This window comes from Myotis myotis, unplaced genomic scaffold, assembly GCF_014108235.1.
Source record: "Myotis myotis isolate mMyoMyo1 unplaced genomic scaffold, mMyoMyo1.p scaffold_m19_p_7, whole genome shotgun sequence".
NCBI lineage: Eukaryota > Metazoa > Chordata > Mammalia > Chiroptera > Vespertilionidae > Myotis > Myotis myotis.
The window spans coordinates 35,750,899-35,773,190 of NW_023416379.1; the positions used below are offsets into that span (position 1 = coordinate 35,750,899).

A 22,292-nucleotide genomic window follows, 5' to 3' on the forward strand; every position below is an offset into this window, starting at 1 on the left:
TGTGAACTTCTGCATTTATAAGTAAGAGCTTTCAAGTCTGTGAGTAAGAAAGGAAAATATATTCCCCATTTTGTGAGCAAGCTTAAGAACATGGAAGTTCAATTGTTTTAACCAGAATAATTAAAATATTCTGTCATCTTCCACAAGTTGATTGTTAAGGAGTGACCAAGATTTACTACATATTATTTCTTCCAGATTTCAATCATTTACCACAATGATAAGAAAATGATTTTGGTAGTTAACAGACGACATGTCAAGAGCATGGACAATGAAAAGATGAAAATACCTTTCACAGACATATACATTGGAGGGGCTCCCCCGGAAATCTTACAATCCAGGTAAGTTTTCTTTGTTAAGTGGTTATTTGTTCCTAACAATGTATTGGGCTGAGTATGCAACACCCAGGAATAGATCTAGTAAAGATTTAAGTCCCCACCCCCCACCCCTTGCTACTTCTGCACGTGCACAGGCACATGCTCACACGTTTATGCACCTTTGGACCCCCTGCAGCCAGTTCCCATTACCCCCTTCATTTAATATCTACTAGATGAGACCTATAGGTTTCTTTAATTATGTCCCGATGCTCTTGTTTTAGTCTTAATTTAAACTTATTTGAATTCTCAAATAACATCTGAGGGTAAAAATTTTAAGCTTGCCCTAGCTGGTTTAGCTCAGTGGATTAGAGCATTGGGCTGCAGACTAAAGGGTCCTGGGTTCAATTCCAGTCAAGGACACATGTTTGGGTTGCAGGCTTGACCCCCAGTAGGGGGTGTACAGGAGGCAGTCGATGAATGATTCTCTCTCATCATTGATGTTTCTATCTCTCTTCCTCTCCCTTCCTCTCTGAAATCAATTTAAAAATTTTTAAGCTTATCTAAGGGTTTGTAAATTATGTATAATGAAGCTATTCTAATATATTAAAAAAGTCACTGTCTCTTATTGTGATCAATTCATAGCATCAGAGACCTTTAAGACTGATAGACATATTTTAGTCCAATGGTTCTCAACCCTGGTTCTCATTCAAATAACCTGGAGAGCTTTTATAAACACCATTGTCCATGACCACTCTCCAGATATTCTGAATGCTCTGAGGTAAGGCCACAATATAATATTAAAAACAAAACAAAACCCTTCTTTCAAATTTCTCTTTGAATAAATCTATAGTTACCTCTGAATTTTTTAAAAAATCAATTTTAATGACTTCAATTTTTATAAAGCTTTTCCTTATTTTGAATCACAGCTAGTTCCATTCCCCTTCCATATCACCATGCTTCATATTTTTCAAAGGCTCCCCAAGCTTCCTTTTCTAAATAAATAGCGTCTTCAGTCCTCCAACCATGGCACATTGGACCTTTAACCACCATGGTTATCACTATGTTCACTATTTGTACCTCAATCTGTCCATCAGTATGACCCTCCCAGGGTGGTCTTGTCAGAGCACAATATAGAGAACTATTACCCCTCAGTTTGGCTAGTGTTCATCTAAAATACACTGAAGGCAAAACTAACTTCATATCCACTCACTATCTGATAGCATGTTGTGGGGCACTCTTCTACACTGGGCATGTTATAGGTAGTAGGACTACAGCACTGAGAAAAATGCCAGCCCTGATGTTAAAGATAAAGGATTTCTTACTCTGCTAATGACCCCAAGGCCTAACATTGACACTGGCCTTAGTTGATTACAGTGTGTTGCAAATAAAGCCAAGAAGATAAGTTTATGACCCATGTGGATTAGTGGAAGGCTGAAGACTGGGTTTTCTTCCTAACTTAACCAGTTATGACATAAGAAATGAATGTTTCTTCGTTTACTTTTATAGCTTACATGTGAAATTGCCAAGAATTGACCTTTTTTTTCAAATATATTTTTATTGATTTTAGAGAAGAAGGGAGAGGGAGAGAGAGATAGAAACATCAATGATGAGAGAGAATCGTTGATCAGCTGCCTCCTGCACTGGGGATCGAGCCCACAAACCAGGCATGTGTCCTGAAGGAGAATCAAACTGTGACCTCCTGGTTCATAAGTCAACACTCAACCACTAAGACACACCGGCTGGGCAAGAATTGACCATTTTTTACCTTTAAATGTTAGTTATAAATGATTTTAAATACTATTAAATTGCATTACCTATATATGTAGGGTGGCATCATCATCAGGGCTATATTAGTGAAGACTAATTTTCTTCCCCAGGACTCTAAGAGCACACCTCCCCCTAGATATCAACTTCAGGGGATGCATGAAGGGTTTCCAGTTCCAAAAGAAAGACTTCAATTTATTAGAACAGACAGAAACCCTGGGAGTTGGTTATGGATGCCCAGAAGACTCTCTTGTAAGTACCAATCAATCAAAAGTTTTTAATAATAATAAACAAAAACAGCACGTATCACTCTCAAAAGCTGCACAACTCTTTTCAGCTTCCTTGTAATTCTAGGAATCATTAAGCCAGGAAGGCTCGTGGGGTGCCTCTATGACTTGTCCAGTTGGCTCAGTTTTCTATCAGTATGGCTTCCAACGCCCAGAGAGGCTGTGAGAGCACTGTTACTACTCAGGGTAGAGGGAGGGAAGATGTAGAAACCCCACCTGTTAGAGGCCCACAGGGGGAAGGTTAATATGCCTGAATTCCATTATAAACCAGAAGGGGTTCTTTGTGTTTTTTTAAACACTATTAATATAGAAACTAGACCTTTGTTGTGTGAGAAATTCACTTAAGCTTTGATAATTATTACAAACACTAAATTTACTGTTTGGGCACACAGATATCTCGCCGAGCATATTTCAATGGACAGAGTTACATTGCTTCAACCCAGAAAATATCTTTCTTTGATGGCTTTGAAGGAGGCTTTAATTTCCAAACATTACAGCCAAATGGATTACTATTCTATTATGCTTCAGGGGTATGTATTTAGTTTTTTCCTGAGGAAATTTCTTTGTGATAATTGTTTTGTCTATTAAAAATATTATTAAGCATGTTAACGGTGATTTTCAATTTTGACTTACGTGTACTCACATAGAATTCCCCATTTCAGACACTTTATAAAATACTAGAGGCCCACTGCACAAAATTTGTGCACGGATACAGTCCCTAGACCTGGCCTGTGATCAGGGCCATCTTCCCTGGCTACCACAGCCAGCCCCGCCCCCCACAATCACCCACCCCCAGTTCCCTGTTCGCCATCTGACGATTGGAGCCTGATGGCCAAGGGAAGGGACCAAGAGGTGGTCAGTGCACCTCATAGGAACTGGTCGAGCAGTCATTCTGGTCTTTCTACCACTCGGTCAATTTGCATATTGCTCTTTTATATATAGATTATATATATTGTACATCAGGGGTTCTTAATCTGGGATTCATAAACTCACTCCTCAAGGGTTAATGAGAAGAATTTAGGAAGTCTGTAGATTTGGGTGGGGGAAAATTACATCTTTATTTATCTAACTAAAATTTAGCATTTTCTCCCATTGTAAATGTGGGCAACAAATCACAATAGTATTAGCAGTACCTGTAACTTTTTCATTAATAGAAATGACAAGTATTTTTCATTTCATGTTTAAGCTGTCACAGATATCTCAAAATATTAATTTTGCTCATTGCTACTTCTAAATTATAGTACTTATTAGATCTGCTACTAGATTTTATTATTTAATGCCTTAATAAAGAAGTACATATATTACTATATCAGATTTATTGTTTTAATATTTTGAAACTGTGTTTCAATGTAATTGGTTTTCCTTTGTGTTCCTATACATCTTGTTGTATGCATATTAAAACATTATTTTATGAATGGGTCCATATGTATCACCAAATTGCCAAAGGAGTCCACAGCACAAAAAATGTTAAGAACCACTGTATGTTAAGAATAAACATATGTGTGATTCAACTTATAAAATAGTAAAAAGAACATACTTTTCTCTTCATGCATTTGCAGCAGAACACTTGAGCTCAGCTTAAAGACATCTTATTTGAAGAATAAAAAAGCCTGGCTGGTGTGGCTCAGTGGTTGAGCGTTGACCCATGAACCAGAAAGTCATGGTTAGATTCCTGGTCAGGGTACATGTCCAGGTTTTGGGCCCGATCCCCAGTAGGGGGCATGCAGGAGGCAGCAGATAGTTGTTGATGTTTCTCTCTCTCATCAATGTTTCTATCTCTCCATTACTCTTCCTTCCTCTCTCTAAAATCAATAAAAATATATACTTAAAAAGAAGAATCAAATAAGATCTGTACAGGTTTAATGATGCTAAGATTCAACTGATTTATCTCTGAAAAGGACCAAGAGCTACACTGATGGACCAGGCCATAATAGCAGCTTTCACTTTTCATACTTATTACTTTGTATCTATCACATTTATATTGAATTGAATTTAAACCAGTAGCATCTGTGAGAATTTACCCAAAGCCCTTTGTAGAACCTCTGTTACATAACCTGCCTCAGATTACCATGGTTAATTAAATAGCATTTTGGTCCCCAAAAAAGTAGTATGTGCTAGGCTAACTGTAGAGTTTGGTGCCCATATAAGGGAAGAGAAGCAAGATTATCATTTTGCCAATATTTTAAGACAAATGATAAGCAAATTCAGAAAAAGAGATGTTAACCTGCTTTTATTTAAAATTTCTCTTCTGCATCTATAGATGAAAAGTGAAATGTTTAAGAGGCCAACCTAGCAAATTAACTTTTGTCTGGTAATCTAACCACAATCCCAAAGGGATTCAAATATTGCCCTTTCAAAAGGGATTAAAGGGAGACATGATGGAGTAGGCAACTCTCAACATGACAAAATCACCAGAGGTTATAGTTCTAAATGTATATAGGAGACTTATTTTTCCATTGAAACATGTCTAATTTTATAGGCAACACCAATACAAGCAATCAAGTATTTTGTTTTTATTGTTATTCATAGAAAGTATTTTACAAGCAAACTTCCTTCATACTGGATGTTCCTTCAAGCAATAACATTAAGTAAATGTTAAAAACATGTTCTTTTGGATACCTGGCTCCCTACTTAAAAACCTGTGCTTGCATTTCAGTCAGACATGTTCTCCATTTCATTGGATAATGGCACTGTGACCATGAACGTAAAGGGAATCAAGGTGCAATCAGCAGATAAGCAGTACAATGACGGGCTGTCACACTTCATCATTACCTCTGTCTCACCTACAAGGTACGGTCCTCAAGATTTATTCTTTCCATATGATGGCCTTATTTGTCAGGCATGATTCTGCCAAATGACCACTATGAATAATTGGCTATTCTATTACTTTTCTAGTGTTTAGAAAAATGATGGAAGGAGCTACTTGCCTCCTTTAAAAAAATTGCTCTTAATTTTCAAGACATGCAAAATAAGTCACTATGAAATTACTTAACAAAAATATAACACACACACACACACACACACACACACACACACACACACACAGTAAAAATAGGCCGAGAACATGGAAGCATGGAACAGACTGACAGATCTCAGAAGGAAGATAGGGTGGGTGGGAAGAGATTAACCAAAGAATTTATATACAGACATGCATAGCCCCAGACACAGACAATAGTGCAGTAAATGCCTGGGGTAGGGTGGGAGCTGCGTGGAGGTGGGCAAAGGAGGAAAATGGGAGACATCTGAAATGCTCTCAACAAAAATAAAACAAACAAACAAACAAAAAACCATAGACTATAATCTCCTTGAGGAAAGTGCCTGATTCAGTGGAGGGCAGTGTTATGCATAAAGGAGCTCAGCAAATGTTGGTTTCATTTAGTTGTACATCTGGCGGTAGAGAATGGAATACTTATGGCCCAATTTTAAAATCTCTAATTTTATCTTTAAAATATGTGATACAATAAGAAGCTTTCTGAGATAAGACATGAACCTCTGTTGTAGACTGCGCCTATTCCATGTCCACTTCCATGGAGCCCTCCATCAAAGGAAAACATTAATAGGTCTTTTCAGGACTCCATGTCTAATTAGGACCAAAACCATTCCATGGGCTTTAAAATGAAAATAATCTCCCACAAGCATATGTAAATGATCACCAGGAGGAAGGTTGATACTGATTTTTTTTCCCACCAAAAAGAAAAACAAGCAAACAACAACAAAACAATGCTGATGATTAGTCATCTTAACTTCTTTTATGAGTTTAAATTCTAATCCTGGTTTGGAGGGCCTTTTCTGTGTATGGAAACATTCAGTCATTTCATCCTAGGCCTCATAAAGAGTCTGGAAAACTATTGTCCTTTTATTAAGCAGATGTCCCATTGCAATTCCCGAGAACACCTGCAACCCAAAGTGGCACTCAAGGTAGAATGCTAGCTGTGTGCGCTGTAAAGATGCTTTTTCTCTTGCAGATATGAACTGATAGTAGATAAAAGCAGACTTGGGAGTAAGAATCCTACCAAAGGGAAAGCGGAACACACACAAGTAGATGAAAAGAAGTTTTACTTCGGTGGCTCGCCCATCAGTCCCCAGTATGCTAATTTTACCGGCTGTATAAGTAATGCCTACTTTACCAGGTATAATATTTTTATTTTTTTATAATCCCATATGGTTAATAAAGAAGATCAAGTCAATAATGAAAATATTTGCATTATTTAAACAGAACTATGAAATTTATCAGAGGCATTAGGGTAGTCATTAGAAGCTTGTAGGCTTGAGCAACTGACATACTTAGGTTTGTAATTAGCTTTTCTAGCCCTTTAATTTCTATTTGACTTTGGCAAAGTAAGCCTTTTTTTATTCACCTACAAATTCAGATAGTAGTGCCTGCCTGGGATGCTTGTTATGAGGATTAAATGAGATAATGGGCATAAAGCACCTGGCATACAGCAAGCTGTAAATATTAGATGTGATTATTTCTATACACCTTATTAATGATAGAGTATTGAGCAACATACCCAAATCCTTGTTACAGGTTTAAGAAAGTCTTCTTAATTTACTGCCTGACTTTAAACAAAGCCATTAATGTAGGTCCTTAACAAAGACAGTGAGGGCTCCCTGAGTACAAGAACTAGCAAGGGAGGAATTTAACACAGATTGAGCAATACAGAAGCGGCCGCAGTCATCCGGAGTGCGGTGAGGGGAATGACGTTCATCTGTCAGAATGTGTTGGTACCAGGCATGAAGTTATTAATTAATTGGTTAAATGATCATTTTAAATATTCTGATTAAAATAGTGGTTGATGGATAAAGATCATCACACACCCAAAAATTGTTTTAATTGCTCATTTCTCTGACTTCCGTAGTTTTCATTATGTAATTCTGAACAACATTTTTAAGGTTTTTCTCCCCTTTGTTACAAACACAGGTTGGACAGAGATGTGGAGGTCGAAGATTTCCAGCGGTATTCTGAAAAGGTCCACACTTCCCTTTACGAGTGTCCCATTGAAAATTCGCCATTGTTGCTCCTTCACAAAAAAGGAAAAAATTCCTCAAAGCCTAAAACAAGTCAGAATAGAAAGGTAAAAGTTAATGCTGTGCCAAGTGCCCGAACGCCCTAGTGTTCCACGCATGCAACTTCAGACACTGATGTTTTGTAGAATTTACTCTAATTTGCAACTATACAAAGATAAGGTTCTTGTAGTAGCAGATATTCCAACTCACTGGCTTTGTAGCACCAATTCTTGTTCCTAAAGAAACAGTTTGAATCAGCTTTTACTCATACTTCCAACTACTTTTCACTAGCATGGTTAAAACTGCTCCATGCTTAACAATTGATATGTATATATCATATTATTAGTACTATTTATTTGCTTTTGTGTAACAATGGCAGGCTTTTGTCACAATCACGGAAATTGTTAAAGTTTCTGACCTTACCTTGTTTCCCCCTCGTTCCTTCACCACTCACATGGATAATTGATCTGTGGCATCAACCAGAGTTGCTCCATCATTGAACCTTGAGTTCTTCCATTGCATCCTCTGGCTACCCTTCTTTCTCATTCTTTTAGTCTAACCTTTCCCACCCACTGCCCACACCTTCCTGGTCCGATTTTAACAATAAGCTCAGGTTCCAATGTTCCCACCTGGTCCAAGCCACCGTCATCTCACATCTGTATTGTGGCAATAGCCTCTTACCAGGCCTCCCTGCTTCTGTATGGTTTCCCAAGAGTTTCTTCTCAACACAAGGGCCAGATCCTTATAAACACAGCATATCCCCAAAACATGTGTACACACTTTCACAGCTGATAGCTCAATTGATGTTTCTTTCTTTTCAGCCAGATTAAGCTTTGAACAATTGAAATTCGTCCTAAAATGCTACTGGGAATTTGAAAACACAGTTGTAGTACAAGCACTGCCTTTATAATTATTCAAAGTGTGTATACACTTTTTGGGATACCCTGTATTTATAAGGTGATAACTCACTGAATTTTCACTCCTTTTCAGGTTTAACTGATTTGAAATAATGGGTGAAGCCAGACTAAGCTTTGAACAAAGAAAATTAATCCACTAGACTTTTTTATGGGGATACATAAACGATAACATTTACGGCACAAAACCGGCAACAGTTGACGGATTGAGGGTGCACAAATACCAAACAAAATGATTCTTAATGTTCGCAATTCCATTGCTTTGAGTTATCAGTAGTGCCTGGACCAGAACAGTCATCCGTTTGAAAATAGGCGTTGACAAAAGTATTCATTTCTGCGGATTCTTTTAAAGCCTGAAAATGAACTGTATGTCAATAAACACTGACTTTTATAATCATTCGAAGTGTGTATACATTTTTTGGAACACCTTACATAAGGCATATTATGTCACTCCTCTGCTCAAAGTGGACCCCAGCTGTACTCAGAACAAAAGCCCACGTTCCTACATCGTCATGGGAGGCCTTCTATTATTACCCAGGCCCCTTTTCCTCGCTAGCTCTTCTCCCCACACTGATCTCCTGGCTATTCCTAGAATGGACTATGGACACTCCAGCCTTATGGTCTTGACTGCAGCTTTCCTTCTGCCTAGACCACTCTTTCCCCAGTGTCTGCACAGACCGCTCCTCTGAATCACTCAACTCTCACGTGCTCAGTGAGGCGTACTTCACACCACAGCCTTCCTCCTGCCTTCCACAGTACTACTGGCTTCCTTTTTCTAGTTCTTTTTCCCATAGCATTTGCCACATTTTAATTGATTACATACTTTATTTATTATGGGGTTTTTTGTTTGTTTGTTTGTTTTTAGGAGAGCTGGCTGATACCTTTATTGCTTTAGGGGGAGGGGTGCTCAGGAGCTCTTGGTGGGGCGGCCCGCTGCCTCTTCACCATCACAGGCTTCTGGCTGCGCAGATCCTGGCGGTACCTGTTCTTGCGGATCATGTGCCGGATGCCGCTCAGGGTGGCCCGCGCGTTCTTGTTGAAGATGGTCTGCAGGTAGGAGGTGGCCGGCTTTCGCTGGCCGGATCTCCGCTTCATGATGACCACCACCCCTTTGCCGTGGGCGCCGGCTCCACGCCCACCATCTTGCGGTGAACGAACTCTTTGTAGCGAAAGGAGTTGCGGGCCTTCAGGTTATTGGGTTCGGTGCTGAACGCCTGCTGGTTCCTCTTGATCAGAAGCCCGAGCAGTTCCACACGATCATCCATTGCAGATGGGCAGACCTGGCGGCAGCTCCTTTATTGTCTGTCTCCTCAGCTAGAATACAAGCCCCTTTGTTTTGTTCATTGATTTATCCTAAGAGCCTAGAGCAATGCACATAATAGGTGTTCAATAAATATTTAGCAATCTGCAGCATAGAGCTGCTATGAGGATTAAATGAGTTGACGCATGAAATGCTCTTAACACAGTGGCATGGAGTAAACATTCGGTAACCGTGAGCTGTTACATTTCTATAAAGTCTCAGGATTGTTCCTAAAAGTGGAATTGCTTAGAATAAGGGAATGTGCATTTGCAGTACTGACTTAGAGTCTCACAAATGACATTTGAAAAAATCTGTTGTTCCTCACAATTGCTAACACTGGATATGGTCACATTTTTATAATTTAGTCAATTTAATGGACAAAGTTGGCATCTGATTGTGGTTTACATGTTCTTGAATGCCAGTGAGGTTGAGCATCTTTGCAGGGGAAGAAGTGATTTCTTTCCAAGGCTGGCTTTTGAACCATCAGAAGAGGGAAGCATCCCCCCCCACCCCCCCGCCCCCACCACCCCCCACCCCCGCCAGCTTCTCACTTCGGATGGTTTTTCACTGCCCATTATAGCTTGGTTTTTCACTGACCATATAGTTCAGCTTACAATAGAACACTTTTTAGAATCCCCATGAAACTTCCCTTTGTTCACACATGATTTCTTTATCAATGTTAATAATTTTGTTCATGTACTAGTATAATCAAATCTTGGATGTTTTTTGGGATCCCTATCTGAATTTCACATGGAAGACTTTATAAAGTGATTCAAGCAGAGAAATAATTTCATTTATTTCATTTATTTTTATGAAGGATTTTGCTAGGGGATACTTTGAAGGATTTTTTCAGAGGAGATTATTAAATTCTGATGAAATCTTACTGTCACCTTTATATACTGATACTAAAAGATTTATCCTGAGAATTTTTTAGCAGGGACTTGAACACTGTCAGGTGATCGTAGACAACAGGTTAATGTCATAGGCTGATGAGGAAGATCAACCTTCTAAAGCAAACACAGTTTATCCCTTTAAATGAATACAGTTTTCTGGATGAAGCTGTCTATCAAATGTAATTTCCTAAACAAACATTCATCGTCTCAAGGTTACAATCAATAGTTGCTATTGGAACTATTAACACAAACTTTTCAATATTATAATAGCCTCTTAGTCTTTATGGTAAAAAGTCTTAGAAACTCAGTTTTGTAATAAGACACAAAATCACTATAGATTTCACTTATATTTTTTTAATAATTAGAATGTCAGTGTTTGCTAATCTTCCCTTGTATTTGCCTTTTTATCAAAAGCTCCTTAAATAGCTACCAAGAAAAACTTGTGGCCTCAGGTTTAAGTTTTCATCAAGGCTGAATCATAGCAATTAGGCCTCATAACAATTTATTTTCACAATAACTTACTAATATTCCATTTTATGCATTTATTATAATTAATTTAAACATGCATAGACTCTCAGTTGTTTCCAGTTTCTTCTCTTTTATAGATGAAGATCATAGTACATTAATCTTTAATCATATTACTGAATAACTTGTTAGGATATATTCCTAGAGGCAGAATTATTGGATCAAAACAAATTACTTTCCAGAAAGGTAAAAGTTATTTTATATTTCCTCATGAGTATATAAGAGTACTTATCTTACCACTATGTTCCAGCCTGAAATTTTTTTGTGATATTTATGTTTTCAAATTTAATTGGGAAAGTATCTCCTCATTTGGTGTTTAATGTGATAATAAACATTCTCTACATTGTAATAAACAGTCTAGATATCTGGCCAACTACTCCCTTCTCTGAAAACTGATTCCCTCCCTACTGGGGGTCCCAGTATTTTAGGTTTGTGACTTCATCTACCTTGATATAGATGATTGGACCAGGGTACATCATGTCAACTCAGCTGAGCCATCATGTTCTCTTCTTGGAAACTCAGAACCCAAAGAGACGCCTCTGGGCTGGTCATTGACTAGAAAACATGCAAACCTAAGGGTTCTGTGTTAATCATGCTCAGATAAAGAAGAGAAAAAGGCAGAAAGCTGCCCTGCAGAGAAAGAAGAATGATAACAGACACTCTGAGAAAAAAACCTGAAATTCCAGAAACATCCAGAAAAGGAGTGTCTTGATTCTTCCTAGCTTTCTAATTCCTGATTCTTGCCCCTGGTAGGACCCACTCTACTATCTTCCCTTGGATTGTGTTCTTAAGATACTACACATTGCCCTCTTTTTCTTAAGTGCCTTAACTAGTTTGGCTATTGTCTGAAACAAAATAATCTTGCTAAATTGAAATTGGTGCCACCAATTGGATTGCAACTAATAGACCCTCAGAAAAATAAATTACATTGATAAAGTCAGAGTCTAATGGGGTTCAGGGAGAATCCCCACACACATAGCCATTTTAAATAATAAGCTGAGTCTCTATTATATGGTAATGAAGTAATTGATTAAATTATAACTTCTCTTTTTATTACAATTAATATTCAGAGCATATATCCACAGAGGGTTTATGGTATTTAGTTGCCATATATAAAGATATCAGAGTTCACTAATTTTCTCAGCAGACAAGAAACAGATCCTCGTCCATATATTCCCACATTGAAGCAGAGAAAGGCAGGGCTGGTGAATTGAGACTGTCCTGGTCCAGTAACCTCCTACTTTGCTGAGCCCCTGTGATCCAAGTCACTGTCGCTCCTCCCATAGTTAAGTGGATGCACTGACTGAGAAAGAGTGAGATCATCTCCGTAGAAATGGAGAGAATCAGGAATATCCAGAATTGGAGAAAACTCCCAGTCCCCCACCAACCTCTCACCCCCACCTTCGATGAGACATTTCATATGCCCTTCGATGAGGCAAACGTGATCATATATCCCATTATAAGGTAAGGCATGCTGCTCCACTGAGGTTGGAATACAGCATGGAGTTTGGGGAAGTTTTCAAAGATATGTTAGAGGGAAAGTTTCCAGGAAGCCCACTCCATCCCATTCTGCCCACTCATGACTGGGATGATGAGGGCCTGGGCCAAAAGAACATTGGTAACTGCACATATTTCCTCCCCCAAGAGAAAAACCTGCTTCTGTACCCGAGAACCAGGTTCTGAGTCCTGACTACTATGTGAGGAAGGGAAGAGGGGACGGTGGAACCAGGTGGGTTTTTCTTTAGGAGGTTGAGTCTCCAAGCACCACCCCACTTTCTCTAATCTAACTACCACCCTTAGATTCTCCAGGGCCAGAACCAGACTGAAATATCAAACTATGAATCTTATGCTATCTCCTGGAAATATCTCCTGGAAATTTTTACACTGCTTTGTTCTTAGAAACCCTCCTAGATTTCAGAATTATGATGGATATATTTTAATGTGTATAGTTCTTTTGATATTTCAATGGGAACTAGGGAGGGGTGAAAACTAAAGGTGTGAGTTCATTCAATAATCTGGAACCAGGATTTTTTCCCCCTATCTAATCCTGGATCTCATCCTGATTTGCTGTGTTCTCCAGTTCTCTCTACTACAAACATTTCCTCTCCTCTCTTCCCTTCCTTTGTTGCAAGCTTTCTTCCTAAGTGGGTCAAATCACACCACTCCCCGCTTTTAAAACCTATGGGGCTCCTCACCACCTAAAAAATAAAACCCCAAGCTCCAGCAACTCATCTAAGGTTCTTTCTATCTGGTAACAACCTGTCTTCCAATTTGCTATTTATATATCCATTCTTCAAATAGATTTTCAGTTTCTTAAAATCCAGGCACCATTTCTCACTTTTCTATTCCCCACCACACACCACTGCCCATGGAAGGCTTACAGAAACATTGATTTCTTTCTCCTTCACTTCTATTAGGTAATCAATAAACACTTGCTTGAATGAATGAATCAATGCCTGAATGATCAAATTTATTTGCATTTACTTTTGCTTCAAAAAGTAAGACTAAATAACTATAATTTCACAACTCTAAATTTTAAAATCAGCAGTGCAATTTCAAAGCACAGGTAATTTTTTAAATTGTTCTATCTCCTGTCCCATAAACATTTACTACATAGCTTATTACCAAAAAGTATTTTGAAGCTGTTGCTAGGTATTTTAACGTTTTGCACAGCATGTGTAAATAATAATATGTGTGTGTTAAAGTGATATTGTTGCATATAATATGTGGATTTTATTGATTGATACTCTAGGGTTATTTTATTGCTAACTTTTTTTAGGGATCAATCAATCGGCTGCCTCCTGCATGATCCCTAAAAAAAGTTGTCTAGCTCATGATATTACTTTCTTTTCCTTTTTCCCTACTAAAGCACCTACACTCACATTTCTCAGCCCTTCATTAAATTTCAGTGATAAGAACTCAGAAACATGGACAGTTTAAAATGCATAGCAACTAGCACAATTTATGTTCCCCATAAACATTAACTATTAATAGCAGGAAAAATTAAAAAGTGATTTATAAGGAGACACATTGAGTGAACATTACGAAGATGCCCCAGTTTGCAATGGGTCTCTTGGAGTGAACAAGGCTATTCTCAAGAAGAATTCATTTTCTTTCATCGCTGCAATAGCAGCTCCTGCCTGCATTTGCTCATCTCACTTCTTCTTTCCTATAAAATGCTCAGCAGCACTGGTGGAAGCTATCTTTATTTGTTTAAAAATTGTTTTATAAGACAGATCTCATCAAGGCAGCTTTATCGTTCAGTGAATTCAAAGTAAAATCTGACTTCCATATTTGCACACTAGAGCCCTTCCACCAGGCCTCCTCCTCCCCTTAGGAGGACAATCCAGCCACAAGGGCCTCCACAGTGCTCTCCAGACACTCCAGCCTCTGGACCTCGTGTACCTTCCTCCTTTCTCACTTGGGACATATTAAATGGCCCTCCTCCCCTGAGCTCCCACAGCCATAGAGTATTTTCAACATGCTGTCCCCGCCCCATACTCCACAAGAGTGATGTGCTACTATCTCAGTTCCCCACAGAGCTTTCCACAGTGTGTTTGACATTAAAAAAAAAAAAAAAAAAAATCCACTTTCTACTTTTCTACTAAAAAAGACATCATACTTTCAAATATACATACAAAAATATATTTTTACAAAGCGACACCATAGTTACAAAATTTAGGTTGCTGTTCTTGAGGCCTACTAGTATTTCTCTCCACAGATGAATCTTTCAACATTGGATTGAAGTTTGAGATTGCCTTTGAAGTCCGTCCCAGCAGCCGATTGATGATTCTCTCTCATCATTGATGTTTCTATCTCTCTATCTCCCTTCCTCTCTGAAATCAATAAAAACATATTTTTAAAAATAATAAAAAATAAATGATAGAACATTATCCTTATAGCTTCAGTTTAATTCTGCTTTACTATCATGGACTAGAATTTTGGATTTGTTAACATACTGTATTGTTGCTTGTTGCTGTTACTGCTTCATCTCCTGCTGTCACTTGCTTATAGTGGTAAGCATGAGTAACCATATCATTAATGGGAAATGCACAATAGTACACACTTTGTTTTATTATTGTTGTTGTTGTTGGATAAGGAAATAACAAATGAATTTTTGCTATTGGTATGTCACTTTTATCCCTTAGTATCATTTATTTCCTATTCTTATAGGGAGAGAAAAATAAAGACGCACCTTCAAGAGATCCTATTGGCCTGAAATTCCTAGAGAAGAATCCTCCAAGAGACTCTCACTGCCACCTCTCCAACAGCCCAAGAGCAATAGAGCACGCCTATCAGTACGGAGGAACCGCCAACAGCCGCCAAGAGTTTGAACACTTGAAAGGAGATTTTGGTGAAAAGTAAAGTAACATACTATCCCTCCAGAAACGTAATACCCTGACCAGCCTTCATCTTTATTTGCATATGTGTATTTCCAGTGTCTTTCCTTATCAACCTTCCAGCAGTTCAGAAGCATTCCCACTTACAATCTGAAAGCAATTTGTTGTGGGTGGGGCCGGGGGGAGGTGATATCAAGGTTAGATGAGTCCTTGAAATTTGCCCCATCTTTCTCCCTTTGATTGTCTTTTCTTTTTGATAAGACACAGCAAATTCCTAGGATAATGCTGTTTTATGCACCTTACTTTGGGGAAGAAAGTCACAAAGAATGTAATTTATTGGAAAGTATAAATCATGCACTATTTAGTATTTATTTTGATGTCAAAAAATATGATTCACGTGGCACCAAAAGGGAAGATAATAAGAAAAAGATGATCATCTCTATTGGCCCTCAAGCTATCACTGAAGCTCCTCATTTCTTTTTGGTATTTCACAAATCTTCAGGCTATTTAGTATTATTAAAGATTCCTTTTTAAATGTTAGCATCCGAACCAGGCCAGTGTGACTCAGTGGTTGAGTATCGACCTATCAACCAAGAGGTCACGGTTCCATTCCCGGTCAGGGCGAATGCCCAGGTTTCAGGCTCAATCCCCAGTAAGGAACATGCAGGAGGCAGCCAATCAATGATTCTCTCTCATCATTGAAGTTTCTATCTCTCTCTCCCTCTTCCTTCCTCTCTGAAATCAACAAAAATATTTTAAAAAATAAAATGTTAGCACCCAAATATTCTTATATAGGTCTTATATAGCTCTTTTGCTTAGACAGGCAGTACATTCAATAAGAAATGTCTAATAACTTCTAATTTGCTATTTGCCTAATAGGCGAAATCAGTATTTTGCATTTTTCAGGAAGAATGTGGAAGTTAGCCTAGTAAAAGTAATTTATCTATGGCCTGGAGCTAAAGTTATAGAAAGTTTTAATTTCTACACACTTTGGTGGCCGTGCTTAATATGTGATATTCATTGATTAATTTTTACTGTGGAAAAATTGCATCTGTATTTTAGATAGTATACAAATCATATTGTTTATATGCCCATATACATATTAATCAATCACTAGTATTTTGTCCACATGAATAAGCTTCCTTAACATAGATTTTTGCTAAACTAATTGCAACCACATTTTTAAAGCAAGATATGACATGATCTTTAGTTGAAACAACACTTCCTTAAATGTGGAATGTATTCGTGTTGTATAAGGAAATGGAGAAGGATTTACATTTTTTGCACTAGCAGTGCTTATCCATACTTCATTAATAATGCTAAAGAATCATTAGAAGAAGCGCTGCTTGGGAGTACAGAGAATGGCTACTTACTTCTTCTCCCTTACTGGGTACTACTTTGGGAAGTTAGAGGTCACCCTCGGTCTCATTTCACACGTGGCAACCTTTTTCTTTTCATTCGCCAGATCTCAGTTTTCCATTCGTCTGAAAACTCGCTCCTCCCATGGGATGATTTTCTATGTCTCAGATCAGGAAGAAAATGACTTCATGACTCTATTCTTAGCCCACGGCCGCTTGGTTTTCATGTTTAATGTTGGCCACAAGAAACTGAAGATTAGGAGCCAAGAGAAATACAATGATGGATTGTGGCATGATGTAAGTTGAAGGCAGAGAATATTATTCTCAGCAAATATTCACCACTGGCAAATGGACTGGCACTAATGCCCCAGTATTGGTTTCTCTAGAAGCTTCTATTTTAAACTTCTTTCCATACGCTCAGAGTTCAATTTCAAAAACTTGTATTAATTTCTTATAAAAATCCTGAAGCACACTCTTTTAAAAGAGATACAGTCTGAGTATAATTTTTTGACCAATCAATTTTAATGCAATTATTTTAACCAAAGAATCAATGGCCAACATAAACTGAAGTTTGGTGTCTAAGGATTTTTCACTTGTGTTTTTCCTACTGCCTTAATATTCTAGATTTTCAACAACGATTACTAAATGTCTTTCCTGGACTAAGCTGTGGACGATGCAAAGTGAGGAGTGTATCTGTTAGGGAGATAGGACATAACAGGGAGAACTACCTGAGTACTGAAGCAAGTCAGTGTGTATATAATGGAAGAGTAAGCAATGTAAGCTGCCTTAAAGCAAGTTATAAAAGATTGAGGAGACAGCAAGTAGGCTGGCCAGCTGGAGGAGCTTTATAGAGAACTCTGCCAAATATATGCTACATTCAGAAGTTAAGCCTGTAACTTTGAATCAAGCCTCAAAGCAAGAGACAGACTCCTGACCTTCGGAGAAGGACCCTTTTTCCAAAGGATTTCTGCAGATTTCCCACAGTATTGAAATAGTAAAGTTGGGAGGGGAGGCAACATGGTCTTTCCCCTCATCCAGGGATGTACTGGAGATGTGCTATTTACCTTCTCTCCATCCAGGTGATATTTATTCGGGAAAAGAGCAGTGGCCGACTGGTAATTGATGGTCTTCGAGTCTTAGAAGAGAGTCTCCCTCCTACGAGAGCTGCCTGGAAAATCAAAGGTCCCATGTATTTGGGAGGTGTCGCTCCTGGGAGAGCTGTGAAAAATGTCCAGGTAAGCCAGGTTGTGACTAGGGAGAGTCGTTGACCTTTAGAGCTGGAAGATTATTTACTCCAGCCCTCCTTCTATGATTAGGAAACTGGCCAGAGTGAAACGGTAGTTTGACTGGATATGAGTGAATGTTGTACACCCTCTGGCATTACAAAGTCAGAAGTGATCTTTTAATTCTAGGTAAAGGTGAGATGAAAAAAGTTTCAGAGGTATAAATTCTCATGAAAATTTATGTTTTCGGAAGATTCTTACTTATCCAGCAAGTACCCATACCTTTAGGTTAAAAAAAAAAAAAAAAAAGGAAGTCATTTGATTATGTATTATTGAGTGAAAAAAACCTTTCAGGCAATTATGTAAACCATGATCCCGTTTTTGTTTCTTAACACACACACACACACACACACACACACACACACAATTTGTAAATGTGCAAGGAAATATGGTTACCCTGAGAGAAGTGAGGGCATAGTAAGAAACATGTTATTTTTATAATTTAAAAGTTTAAAATATTATACTTTTAAAAAACAATTTTATAATAAAGGGACTGCATTAAAGGACTAAATTTTCATATATAAATATAGATTTGATTTTAACACAGTTAATACATTTCTAAAATTCATTACATATAGGATAACACAAAAAGGCAAGTAGTCCCATTTTATGACCACCTCTTTAAAAGATTTCAAAAGCAGTTATCATGTCCTGTGGTATGATAAATATTCAACCACAAAGAGAGCCAATGGAGCCAGAAATTTGAGCTTTCTGATGTTTATTTAGCCATAGTAAATTTAACAAGAACGTTGCTAGCCCTGATCAGTGTTAGATGATCTCTTAGACACAGCTATCATTCTTGAAGAAAAACAAACTAGGATATTTCTAATATTTACTTTGAAAATCACAACTACAATTTATTTGGTCAGGGTATACGTAAACACTTTCATACTTAATTACAGTAGGCTAACATCAAGGAAAATTCCAGCTTGAAAGAACTAGTTAAAAAGCAACTACCTGGAAAACTATTTATCATTCAGATAACTAAGATAAATCAGGAATTACTTAGTTTCTCTTGAGACTCAAATTCCTTCACTTTTATTCCCTTTGGTGCATCTGTGAGTGTTGAAAAAATGGATTTTAAGAAATGTCTTCTTCCCTTAGATAAACTCAGTCTACAGTTTCAGTGGCTGTCTCAGCAATCTCCAGCTCAATGGGGCCTCCATCACCTCTGCTTCTCAGACATTTAGCGTGACTCCTTGTTTTGAAGGTCCAATGGAAACAGGAACATACTTTTCAACAGAAGGAGGATATGCAGTTCTGGGTAACAATGACTTATGCTAAAAACATGAATCATGAAAAACTTCTTTCTTAGGACTGGATAACAGGGATATTGGGGCCCATTAGTTAGAACTTCAGAATGCCAAACTCACTCAGCCCTAGAAAATGGCCTCTTTCCACAAGGACCACTTCCAAACCAGAAACCCAGGCCCATCCCTGATTGCTTTCCCTGACCAGAGCGTCTCCACAGTTTCTAAACCTCTGGATGCAGACCATCTTGGCTCCTTTGGAATTGTCCATGCTGCTCTGTGGTCTGATCCATGTCAGCTCTTGACCACCTGGCTCTCTAGGTCTTCCTCTCCTCCCTCATAGCATGACCCATTGTCCCTACTAAAGGAAGTTCCACTTCCTCCCCTTGTGCTATAACAGCGGCAGACAGTGCTAACCTTCAGAAATTTTATTTCTGAACTAGAGGCCCGGTGCATGAAATTTTTGCATGGGTAGGGTCCCTAGGCCTGGCCAGTGATCAGAGATCTGTAGGGCAACCAGCAGGGCAATCAGGGGACCCCCACTGGCACCTGTCTTGGCTGGCCTGGGGCCTGCAGGCTGGGGGCAGCTCCTGCATTGAGCATCTGCCCCTGGTGGTCAGTGCACGTCATAGCAACCAGTCATTCCACCAGTCGATTTGCATATTAGGCTTTTATTATATAGGATTTGTATTCTCCTTGGCTATTACATTCTCTCTCATTCAACAGTTTTTATTGTATGCTTCCAATCTGACTGTCCCTCTGCCAGGTGAAGGAACATAAAAGTTCTAAAAATAAATAGAAGCTTACTGACTACACACAATCACCATCCAGTACATTCCAACAAACATTCCTTAGCACAACCATTAGGTGTGAGCACCAGCGTATGTGTTGGGAAAGAGGATAGGAAAAAGGTATAAAATGTTCCACATATTCCCTGCTCTCAAGGCCCTTAGGTACTTTGTGCTCCTCCTGAATAAAGACATTCCAATGCAGCCAAGTAGACCTTCTTAAACCACCACAATGTCCAATAGAGTAACTAGAGGGAATATTTCCTCTCTTTGTCTAGCTCATGATATTACTTTCTTTTCCTTTTTCCCTACTAAAGCACCTACACTCACATTTCTCAGCCCTTCATTATTTTTCAGTGATAAGAACTCAGAAACATGGACAGCTTAAAATGCATAGTAACTAGCACAATTTATGTTCCCCATAAACATTAACTATTAATAGCAGGAAAAACTAAAAAGTGATTTATAAGGAGACACATTGAGCGAACATTACGAAGATGCCCCAGTTTGCAATGGGTCTCTTGGAGTGAAAAAGGCTATTCTCAAGAAGAATTCATTTTCTTTCATCACTGCAATAGCAACTCCTACCTGCATTTGCTGATCTCACTTCTTCTTTCCTATAAAATGCTCAGCAGCACTGGTGGAAGCTATCTTTATTTGTTTAAAAATTGTTTTATAAGACAGATCTCATCAAGGCAGCTTTATCGTTCAATGAATTCAAAGTAAAGTCTGACTTCCATAGTTGCACACTAGAGCCCTTCCACCATGCCTCCTCCTCCCCCACAGTGGTTCTCAACCTTCCTGATGCCGCGACCCTTTCATACAGTTCCTCATGTTGTGGTGACCCCCAACCATAAAATTATTTTCGTTGCTACTTTATAACTGTAATTTTGCTACTGTTATGAATCATAATGTAAATATCTGATATGCAGGATGTATTTTCATTGTTCGCGACTCACAGGTTGAGAACCGTTGCCTTAAGAGGACAATCCAGCCACAAGGGCCTCCACAGTGCTCTCCAGACACTCCAGCCTCTGGACCTCGTGTACCTTCCTCCTTTCTCACTTGGGACATATTAAATGGCCCTCCTCCCCTGAGCTCCCACAGCCATAGAGTATTTTCAACATGCTGTCCCCGCCCCATACTCCACAAGAGTGATGTGCTACTATCTCAGTTCCCCACAGAGCTTTCCACAGTGTGTTTGACATTTTAAAAAAAAAAAAAATCCACTTTCTACTTTTCTACTAAAAAAGGCATCATACTTTCAAATATACATACAAAAATATATTTTTACAAAGCGACACCATATTTACAAAATTTAGGTTGCTGTTCTTGAGGCCTACTAGTATTTCTCTCCACAGATGAATCTTTCAACATTGGATTGAAGTTTGAGATTGCCTTTGAAGTCCGTCCCAGAAGCAGTTCCGGAACCCTTGTTCACGGCCACAGTGTCAACGGGGAGTACCTAAATGTTCACATGAAAAACGGTCAGGTAGTGTGTTGAAAATTGTGTTAACGGGCTGTCTCCTGTGACCTTGGCTTCTAGATCTAAAGAAGATATATTTTACAGAAGGATTTCATCAATCTTTCCTAACTGGGAGGGGAAAAAAACAGGGAAGCTATAACGTGAAATTTAGATACAGGCAATATTGAGATTCAAATTTAGGTATATACTGGGAATTGATTTGATTAGAACAAAGAGCCATGAAAATGTGACATAGGTTTTTAAAAAAACATCAACAATAACCACATAATTAAAGGGTTTTAACAAAATAATTGGACCTTTCTTTTTACAACAAATGGAAGCAGCAAACATACCCAACTATCAAAACCAACAACCATTAAAACTACTATCTAGAATCTATGTATACTAGATGTATATACATACATATATTATGTTCAAAGCTAGAAATTTTAAAAATTGTTATAAATACAACTTTCATTCTAAAATAGTACTAAAGAACTTCCATGAGATCATTCAAATATAAGAAAAAGCAACATATCTTATTGGTGTCCCTAACATGACATAACTGATTTTGAGTTCTGATACCTTCTATTAAACCATGTAATAATAATAAAATGAATCCTCCTATGGCGCTTCCTGTGTGCGAAGCACTATTCTAAATGCTCCATGTGGACTAACTCATTTAATCCCCAGTAGTTCTGTGAGGTTGGCATTATTATCTTCCTTGCTTTACAAATGAGAAAGCTGGAGGAGCAAGTGGGAGCACGGGGATATGAGCCCGGCAGTTTGGCTCCACAGGCCATG

At 38.4% G+C, this 22,292-nt stretch overlaps 1 protein-coding gene and 1 pseudogene across 3 annotated transcripts in view; one reads left to right on the forward strand and one right to left on the reverse strand.

The window, feature by feature from the left end:
• LAMA4 (laminin subunit alpha 4) overlaps nucleotides 1-22,292 on the forward strand; it is a 135,290-nt gene that overhangs the window by 107,154 nt on the left and 5,844 nt on the right. For all 3 annotated transcript variants that reach the window (XM_036317078.1, XM_036317076.1, XM_036317077.1), the window contains 11 exons: nucleotides 196-338; nucleotides 2,192-2,330; nucleotides 2,758-2,895; nucleotides 5,022-5,155; nucleotides 6,331-6,495; nucleotides 7,287-7,440; nucleotides 15,178-15,365; nucleotides 16,810-16,999; nucleotides 17,782-17,937; nucleotides 19,090-19,249; nucleotides 21,385-21,515. In XM_036317078.1, coding sequence (XP_036172971.1) covers nucleotides 196-338; nucleotides 2,192-2,330; nucleotides 2,758-2,895; nucleotides 5,022-5,155; nucleotides 6,331-6,495; nucleotides 7,287-7,440; nucleotides 15,178-15,365; nucleotides 16,810-16,999; nucleotides 17,782-17,937; nucleotides 19,090-19,249; nucleotides 21,385-21,515 — 1,698 coding nt within the window. The remainder of the gene's footprint in view (nucleotides 1-195; nucleotides 339-2,191; nucleotides 2,331-2,757; nucleotides 2,896-5,021; nucleotides 5,156-6,330; nucleotides 6,496-7,286; nucleotides 7,441-15,177; nucleotides 15,366-16,809; nucleotides 17,000-17,781; nucleotides 17,938-19,089; nucleotides 19,250-21,384; nucleotides 21,516-22,292) is intronic.
• Nucleotides 9,178-12,327, reverse strand: LOC118660112 (annotated as a pseudogene).